At 43.9% G+C, this 9,848-nt stretch overlaps 1 protein-coding gene across 1 annotated transcript in view; it reads left to right on the top strand.

Moving 5' to 3' along the window:
• Positions 1 to 4,647: 4,647 nt before the first annotated feature.
• LOC104077436 (tetraspanin-4-like) overlaps positions 4,648 to 9,848 on the top strand; it is a gene marked incomplete at its 3' end in the record, with an annotated part of 27,336 nt that continues 22,135 nt past the window's right edge. The window contains exons 1-2 of the mRNA XM_009578680.1: positions 4,648 to 4,659; positions 6,937 to 7,128. Of these exons, the coding sequence (XP_009576975.1) occupies positions 4,648 to 4,659; positions 6,937 to 7,128 (204 nt within the window). The remainder of the gene's footprint in view (positions 4,660 to 6,936; positions 7,129 to 9,848) is intronic.

Below are 9,848 nucleotides of genomic sequence, written 5' to 3'. Positions count from 1 at the left end.
AGCGTGATGGGAGTGGGGGGGGGGGGTATGGGGTGGAAAGGACGTGCTTGCATTCAGCCAAGCTGTAAAAGGTGCTTAGTCCCTAGAGTGGGAAATCAGGGAGTCTTTTTACAATGATCTAGAGGATCCGTAAGGCCAGTTCTCGTTGATTTTTTTGATGCAAATTATGAGAGAGGTCAAGTGCTCTGGAGTGATGACAGCTGAGAATTTGCTGGTGGCTGCCCAAATTCCATAAGCAATACTGAAAACCTGGGCCATGGCTGCAGGAGCAGAAGACAGCACTGCCGAGGAGAAGGAAGTGCATGTGTGCAAAGAGCTGAAGTGGAGGTATCCTTATTCTACTTCAGAAGTGCAGTTAGATAATTTAATCCTTTTTTTTTTTTTTTTTTAAATGTACCGTAGCAGAAGCACTGTGGTTTTCTAGTTTAGCTATTCGTTGCACCAACACTGTTACGTGTTACATGTCTGTTACGTGTGGGCATAAGTTCTAGGATTTCCCTGCAACTATTCTATGTTAAACTGCAAAAAATCTAGTGGACTGGGTGTGTAGAGGTTAGCAGGGCTTACTCCAGATTTGCTAAGGCTGAGAGAGAAGAGTCTGGATAGGATCCATATGCCCATTGGAAAAGAAATACAGGTTTTATAGGTCCAGTGGATCTGTGGGAGAGAAAGAGATTTTGAATTTGTTTCTAAATTTGATGAATTTGATGAGTGAACAGATTTCTAAATTTTGGTTTGAAATAAGCTATGCTTTCATTGATACAAAACCAAGAGTATTATACGTAGGTAAGGAGAAACAGGGACTTAACTCTTCGATTGGTGTCTGTATCTATAACCCTGTCTTTGACAATAGGCAGATGCCAAGCAAAACAAGCAAGGGGGAAAAAAAAAAAATCAAATTCAAACTGTAAGTGAGCATTAAAACTAGGGAGGGGAAGAGGGTGAAGTGAGGAGAACATACAAATGCTCATAACATTGAGAAGGTTTCGTCTAGCCAAGTGCCCTATTTTTGGTCATGGTCACTCAGAGATGCTTAGAGAGAATATAACAAAAAAGGAGAGAGAACACAGGACGATTTTACCAGCTACTCCAATTAATGGTTTAAGGTCTTCCCCTGCAAGGGCTGCATGTAAAATATCATTTTTAATAAATGCTAGGATATCTTGCCCTCCTTTGATTTGTGTAATCCCTTTTTGAACCTGCTTATATTTTGACATCCACAAAACTCTGTGGCAATGAATTCCAGAATTTAATTAAATGTTTTGTGAAAAAGTATTTGCTTTTATTGGTTTTCAACCTGCAGACCAAATAACCTCTAGCTTTTTTTATCTCAAGAAAAATGAATAATGATCCTCTATTCACCTTTCTCATCCCACGCTGGCATTTATGGACTGCTTCTGTTCCAGTCTCTTCACTCCCAGGAATGTGGTCCCTACTAGCTGATCTTTTTTCAAGTATTTTTTCCTAATTCTTTTTAAATTGTTGCTAAAAGGACACAGCTCAGATCATGGCCGTTTTGGATGAGGTTTGCGCCTATCCTTCAGTTCTGCACCGCAGAGCTCTAGAGCCTCAATCCGCTAAGGGTAGAAATGCTTCAGTTCCCCATTTACTACTCCATTTAACTTTCTAAAATCAGAGGCACAAAGCGATTCAATTTTATACCAGCCTTTATTTGTTACATTTCCGTATACCATCCCATACTTGTTAAATTTCAGACCTCTGACTAGCGAAAGAAATGCAGCTTGTGCTACACGGAGGTGATGCTACTAGAGTACGTCCCACGAGCTCTGCTAAAGCGTCCATCCGCGCGGTGGGACACCACCTGCAAAGTCAGCCATCCCGCGTACTGGCGGTCGGCAGTGGTGGTGTGGTGCAGATGGATGTCTCCGAGGTCTTCAGTAGCCTAATGGCCATGAACTGCTGGCTTGAAGGTGTTTGCCAGAAGTGGCCACTTCTTCCTCCCATCAGGCAGCAGCTGCACCGGCAGGTTGTTTGCACGTGCTTGTAGAGAGCCCCGCGGTCTCTGCATTCGCACACGCGCTTCTGCTTTTTCCGTTCTTGATTCATTTGATCCTGTCAGCGTATATAAGTATTCCATTTCCACCTCTCTATGTGTCTAGCTGAAAGAAACGGTAATTTAAGTATGCCTTACATTACAAGAACATTTGCTGGATAATGTTCACAACACTACTATTAATACTTCGATGTTGATTTTTCCTTTGCATACTCTTACTCTATAGTTAGAGGGGGAAGCATATTCACACAAGAGTAACTGGATAGCAAGTGGGATTGAGAAAGCCCTTCTAGTTTAAATATGTGGAGACTGGGGGGGGAAAACCCTCCAAGTGAGTTAGTTTAACTACAAAACAACTGGTCAGACCTTCCACTTGGATTCTGTTATCAGTGTATTTTTTAATAGACAAGGAATTTTTTTTTTGCTAAAAGAAGTAGTATGATGGGTAGATCCTAATCAGATACAATATGAGAAGCCTCAATTAGATGCATTTTCCATGTAATAGAACTAATAAAAAACCCACTTAAAGACACCAACACCATTATCATGAACAATGAGGCAATTTCTCCTGCAGTATTTTAAGTGTGTAGCTGAAACTTCAGAGTAATTGTCTCCAACAACATGCATATATCCAGGGCTGTTTGGGATTACTTTGTTTACCATACTGTAAGATCCATTCTAAATGTATGCACTGACGTCTGAATAATTTATTTTCTAGCCCATTAAAACAATTTGGGAGGATCTAATTCATAGGCAGCTTTTTTGCCAAGAGAATAAGTGCACACGTGTCCGTGTATCTCTTGGGGAAGGAGAGACAGACTGAACCTATGCTTTTAGAGCAAGCCACCCGCTTTACTGCTTGACTCTGCTGTATAAATGCCTATGAGCAACTTGTCTTGAGCAGAATAAACCGCTCCTTCCACCGCCAATTGCAAAATCCAGGGCTTGGAAAGAACCCACTACTTGTGTCTTTGTACTCACGATTTTGCAACTCAGGCACAGACTTACTAAACAGCCTGTTTGAGATTTACACTGAGGTCTGTCCTGGAGCAGACGCTTAACTCAAATCTCCTAAGTCTTAGGGCTATGACACTATCCCTTCTGGTGTCCCACTGTTTTGGCCTTAGAATAAAAGATTTTGCAAAAAAATGCAACATTTATTGGGGAAAAAAAATGTTAGAGGAAGCTGCATTTTGTTTCAGATTTTACCATGAGCTGCCTTACTTGCAAGAGAGTGGATTATCATGAACAATTAGGCTGTGTTAAAAATTTCACAAGGGAATTTAAAAAATGCTGTTTTCAGTAGCCTGACATCTTTGAGGGGCATTTGTTTGGGGTTTGTTTGTTTTTGTTTTTGTTTTGTTTTGTTTTTTAAAAAGTCAGCCCTGCACTCACCACATGGAGTCAATACAGACTCGTATTTGGCTGCCAATAGATCAGGTTCAAGCTGTAGAGTTCTCGCTAATCTTGTTTTAATGCTTTCTCTTTTAACCATGACAGCATCACTGTTTGCATGGAAGCCCCCAAATTCTCAGGAGTAGCCCTGTTAATGGCTTTGGTTTTGTTTAATTTCTTAGCAAGCCCTGAAAGCTGTCAGGGGTTATCATCTCATCCCTCTGCTTCCGACTGTTTGGCACAAACAAGGACTGGGGGTTGGGGATGGGGTATGGAGAGAAAAAGTGGAGGAAAGGGAACATCATAAATAACTAAGTAAAATTATCCGTAACTTAACAGCTCCTTGATGAAGAAATCAAAACAGATAGGCAGCATAGAACCAACTACAACAGTCTTCTCTTTGCTCTGACCCAGAATAAATAAATGTGGTCCCTCTGATCCCTGGATCTTAGACTGGAATGACGCTGCTGTTAAGTTCAGAATGGGGGGGAGAGCGAGCTTTTTGAATGTTTGGGAACAGAAGAGATTCTGCTATCGTTGGGAAGGCTCCTATGGCTGTCTTGGCGGGTCTTCATTCCCTTAAGCATTTCCTTAACCAGGTGCCTGAGTGTTGCTGTGGTCATTGGGCGGAGGCTTAGAGGTGGGCTGCCCTCCTTGGAGGAAAGGGGGCTTTAAAGAGCAGTTTAGGCTAGAGTTAAGGGCAGTCTCTGTTTCCCAGGGCCTGGTGTGACAGCTTAGCAGCTTTGTTCAAGGACCGTAAGGGGACGTTCTAGTGTGGGAAAAGGGACATGCCGAACCACAGTGGCGCAGCCCTGCCATGTCCTAAGCAGCACTTCGTGAAATCCAGTTTGAACCAGATGCTCAGAGGATCCCTTTATGCATTTCAGGGTTTGGTTAATCAACCTAAGGAAGAGCTGTTAATTATCTCTTCAAAAATAGGAAGATAATGAGCTGCTAGAGAGCCTATTAGTGTATCTCTGAATCAAGGGCAATGTAGTGAGATGCTCCTGCTGACCAACTGACCTGAAATACTCGGCCCTGATCTAAATGGTACATCCACAGCCACGGCATTTTGCATGAACCATCTTCTGGTTTTGTGATGTTTTGTGCCACTGGGGAATTCCCAGTTTCCTCAGACAAGAATGACTTTGGAGGGAGAAGATGCTGGAGTCAAATGCCGTAAGGGCAACGATGTCTTAAGCATTACGCATTGTACACCGTAAAGAATTTAATGGGCGATGGAGGAGCAGGTAAGCAGGTCTTGCCTCTACCGAACACAGCAGCGTCCTCAGCGAGACCCACCTCCCGTAATACAAATGGTCGTTGGAGGTGTCAGCGTCACTCAAAGCAGCGGAGCAACGTGGGGAGCGCAAAAAGTGATGAAATAAGCTGCCTCTCACTGGTGCCTTTGAATTGCTTCGGAACGAAGAACTGAAGATAATAGCTAAACGTATTGCAAGGTGACGCCTCTGCCGCTGCTGGGCGTCTGCCTTCGTTAGGCTTAATTGGGCCACTGTGCCTGCGGCGCCGAGGCTGATTTTGAGGCAGAACGTCCACCGGGCTGCAGAGGCAGATGCGCAGTTGTGCTTTCCATCCCGCTCCAGTGCTATTCCTGACTGTATTTCAGAGCTCTGACCAGTTCGGTTTTAACTTGGGTGTCTGCCACCTCTCCCGCAATGCTGTCCTGGAGTCCAGTAGACCTTCAGAGTTTTATTCCCATTTTAGGGAATTTATTCCTAATTTTTTTTCCATTTTTTTCCTTGGGCCATGTTGATAGCTTGTGTTTATATTATCTCAGTTACCCTACATGATTTTCTATGGGTTACCTTTTTTAAGTATTCTTCCCGCTCCTCTCCTCTGGTTATTCTCCAACCATTTTAGACCATGTTCAAGATCGTGGTCCGTAAGTGGGCGTAGAGGGGAGGTATTTCTAGTGTATATGGTCAGGGCATGGACCGTCCCTCCGCGGTGCTTGTCGAGGGTACTTTGCGAAAGGGTGAATATGGCGATATAGGATGTCTGGATATGAAAAGGCTGCTGAATGACATTATTTGAGTCCCCGTGTCCTGGAGTCTGCCTGCTCTCCATGGAGACACGCAGGTTGATGCGGCTGAGGTACATTACAATCAGGTATAGTTTGGCTCCTTAGTTCTGAACAAAATAGACTGGTTTGCAGCTGGGGTGAGGAGTCCTGCCTTGAGACACGGCCGTCGTTATTGTCCCTTGTTGAGGGGGAATTCAGTGGCGTGCAGAGGCAACCCTAGCAATTAGTACTAAGAAATTGCTTTGGCTGCTGTATTTCTCTTCTGTGTTTCGTTTCTGAGGCTTAGCTCTGCCCCAGGATTAGCTCTGCCTTTTTCCTTCCCTGGTTCATGAGCTGCCTTATGTTCATCCACTTTATGCAGACATTTAATTGATATGCTCCTATGTCTGGCTTACTACTCTATGAGCGCAATTTCTTTCCTAGCCTTTAATTGATTTGGATAATAAAGGGCAATTATAAAACTCAATAAAAATTGGTTATTTTAAAGGGAGAGCAGGAAAGAAAGAAACCTAAGTGATGCTCTGCTGTGTATAATAATGCAAAATCCCCTTTGGTTTAATTCTATTTAATTGCTCAGCTTTACTCAAGATTGTTACAATTCTGCAGGCTTTCTCACAATTATAAGCAGCATGCTTACAAATGTTTGCGTTTTTTAAAAGTTCCTTGTGTGTATAATAATTGTAAATGTTACGGTTCTGTGGTGGCTGCTGCCTGCACTGGCATCCTCCCTTCTCCTTGCTCACATGCCTGGGGAGCCCGTACTACTGCTCCCCTCTCAAACTTTTCCTAAACCAGCCAAGTCCTCTTCTGAGGATTGAATTACCAAACCAGTGGCCACATTAGGAGTAAACATCTGTTTGGTTTTTTTAATGCTACGGGAGGATTCTCCCTCCTTCTCTGGCCCCTTTACACTCTAAAGGCTCTCGTGCTTCCAAGGGAGGCTAGACCTTGGACAGGAACTAACTAAGAAGAGGTGTGAGGTGTCCTACCAGGGGATGCTTTGGCAAGATTTGTTTATGGCGTGTGCCAGGGATGGGAGTCGGTGTATTGGGATGGGAAGAAGAGGGGATCGAAAGTGCTTCAGCCATTCTGGGCAGCCCTCTGAGGTACTTAAATAGGATATGGATTTTTTCAATCCCTTTGAGATCTGAATCTTCAGAAATTTCTCTTTACTCAGTGTCTGCTTTTTCACTAGAGAGGAAGAGACCTGATATTTGAAGTTGTGTCTTGGATTTAGGAAATCTGGGTCTTTTTCTTGAGTGTTACATCTTAGTGATGAGTTTCCCCTCTATGAATTCTTTTTCTTTCTCCTTTGTCTGTTTTCCCTACTGAAAGTGCCATAGGGAGAGATCATTTCTTATTAGGTGTGACTGCAGGGTTTACCCCAGCAGAGCCATCTACCGCTGCCGTATTGATATGGATTAATATCTGGTGTTGCTTGGATACGATAACCGAGTTTCTTTGTTTCTCTCTATTTTCCCAGTTGGGAGGCTGTGGAATCCTTGGAGTAGGCATCTGGCTGGCTGTTACCCAAGGGAACTTTGCCACCCTCTCCTCTTCTTTCCCGTCCCTGTCGGCTGCCAACCTACTGATCGTCACAGGGACATTTGTCATGATCATTGGCTTCGTGGGCTGCATAGGTGCCATCAAAGAAAACAAGTGCCTCCTGCTGAGTGTGAGTATTAAGCCGCTATGCCATTGCAGTGTTTGCTGTCTTAAGGTGCTGGTGCTATTCCAATGCATGTTACAGTGTCCTTACTTCCTTACAGAAGTTGCCCACTTGACATGGATGAGATGTGAGTCATGTTTGAATCAGTCCCCGATAGCTCTAAGGAGCCGTTAGATCATTCCTGACCGTGCTTTTAACCTGCCTTGAAGAATGAGACCTGCAAGAAGGGAAGGGTTAGTGATAGTGAGGGTTTCCTTGAACTCTTCAGAGAAGAGGGAGGGGTTTGTGAAGGCGTCTTTTGCCGTGTACCCTTGAATTATTTTTTACTCAGCTTTGGTAGCTGTCTACTCCAAATGTCTACCCTGGGGGGACCGATGATCTGAAGTCGTGGGCAGAAAGATCAATATAGACAGGAAACATTGTAAAGAGGTTGATTTTGGTTTAAATTGGAAATGAAACCCTTCAGATTTGGCAGTGCTGGTTTTGCCAATCATTAACTCTCAAAAGGCTGAGATGTGAGGAAGCAAAGGTGCCAGCACGAGGAGACTGCTGTGAAATCAAAGATTAATAAGGTGCCAGCTGTCCATGGTATAACAGAGGCTTGAGCCACGTCCCTAGTGTATTTTATCAAAATGTAATTTGATGCCACTCAAAGCTGGACTTTACAAGTAGTGAGTCCCTGCTGTAGTTGGTGTTGGTGTATTTTTTGGGTCCTGTTCGGCTGAAGACGAGGAAGTGAGGTGATCTTGCTGCTCAAGTCCAGGACTTCACCGTGAAGTTCGGCAAACCTCAGAGTGAAGCGAAGCTGGGGTTTAGTTTAGTGAGCTGGTGATTCCTTTGTAAAAGGCTGTTCCTCACCGTGCTACACATATTCATTTTGCTCCCCTGGGAACTACAGAATGAATCGAGGCACACAGCCCCCCAAGAAAAATTCACCGTGTAAAAATCCTTAAGTGACTGAGATTCTAAGCCTCAATAGAAGACTCTTTCCAGACCCCTGCCTTAATCAGTTTTTAACCAGTAGAAGTCAGGACCAGTCAGTCTAGGCTAGTAAGGGCTATTTATGTGGCAAGTAGGTGGTTTGAAACCAAAATGAACAACATAAATTGAAATTAAGGCAGTTTTGTAAGTGGAAATTTACGTTGGGAAGGCTGAAGTCAGAATCTGAGGCTGAAAGTCCTTGACAATTTTAACAGTCTTATAAATACCCACTTTGTGGAGGAAGTGTCTGGCCAGCCAGATGTAATTACTGGATTACAGCTTCAATGCCAATGCAGCAGGAGTCCACAGGGCGCCGAGTCTAATCGTGTAGCTTATATGCGCAAAATTAATCACCTATTTTGTGCTTTTTTGATTAAAGTCCTAGCTCAGGTGTGACCAGCAATGTGCAGTGTCGTCTTATGTGTCAGGATCTGGCAGTCAGTCCTCGGAAGAGTTTCAGCCTTTTCTCTCGTATGGTTTGTTGGCCCTCATCACTCCTTTTGGCAAGGGCAAAGTCTCCCTTGATCAGCCGTCATTGCTGCAGCTCGGGTGAATGTACTCGGCCAGCCCTAGACGGGCATCCTTTTAGGGAGACGCGAACGTCTGGGGGCACTGCTCCTCCTAACACGTACTGCACAACGCTCGGTATCTAATGCCTTCAATGCACAATCTAAGGACTAATCTAATGCCCTTCAGTGCATGATGTAAGGACTCCGCTTGATGGATCAAGTTAAGTAATGCAAAGGAATCCAAATTCGTTTAGTAACTCTTTGCATGGAAGAATTGGGAAGCTTGATCTGATTTGGTACCAGCCTGCCTGTCCTTACCTTTGTGTACCGTAGCTATTCAGCATGGCCTCCATTTTACTCAATTTCCTTCAAAATTGAGTTATGTTAGAGCTGACTACAGCTACTTTAATTCTGAATTAGCCCAGCTATAGAGGGTTGAAATACAGTTTCATTAGTCTACATTGAATTCACTTTTTGTTTAGTCTAGAGTAACTTTCCACAACGTGCATCGGTACTTACTTACCCTCATTAAATACGAGTGAGATTTTTGAGCTCTTGTGAGTTCTTCTATAGAGCCTATCTGTTTGGAAGGGAAGTGGATGGTGGTAGGAGCTTCTGTTTCTGGGAGCAAAGCCTTATCGTGTAGGTTTGTTCTTAGTCTTCCTTTCCCCACTGGTTCTGTTTGACTAGTTTGAAATAGTACTTTTAAGTTCAGGGCCAGGGCGTTTGGTTTTGGCCAGCTCCCATTTTTCTAGGTAACATAAGTAGCAAAATAAATGCTTGAATGAAAGAACTTGCTGAATATCAAACCAAGGCTGTTCTTAGGGTGTGTGGTTGCTACATCTCTTCATCCTTTTCTTATTTCACAGGTGTTCCCAACACTGTATTCTGCCAAAATGAAAAGAATCTCTTCCCAAAATATCTGTTTTTTGTTAAACATCTGTCATGGTTTAACCCCAGTTGGCAACTCAGCCCCACCCAGCCGCTCGCTCACTCCCTCCCGAGGGATGGGGGGGAGAATTGGAAGAGTAAAAGTGAGAAAACTCGTGGGCTGAGATAAAGACAGTTTAATAGGTAAAGCAAAAGCCACGCACACAAGCAAAACAAAACAAGGAATTCCTTCCCTACTTCCCATCGGCAGGCAGGAGTTCAGCCATCTCCAGGAGAGCAGGGTTCCATCATGCGTAACGGCGACTTGGGAAGACCAAAGCCATCACTCCCAACGTCCCCCTTTCC

The sequence above is a fragment of the Fulmarus glacialis genome, unplaced genomic scaffold (assembly GCF_000690835.1).
Source record: "Fulmarus glacialis isolate BGI_N327 unplaced genomic scaffold, ASM69083v1 scaffold4225, whole genome shotgun sequence".
Lineage (NCBI taxonomy): Eukaryota > Metazoa > Chordata > Aves > Procellariiformes > Procellariidae > Fulmarus > Fulmarus glacialis.
This window is presented reverse-complemented; position numbering and strand designations above follow the sequence as displayed.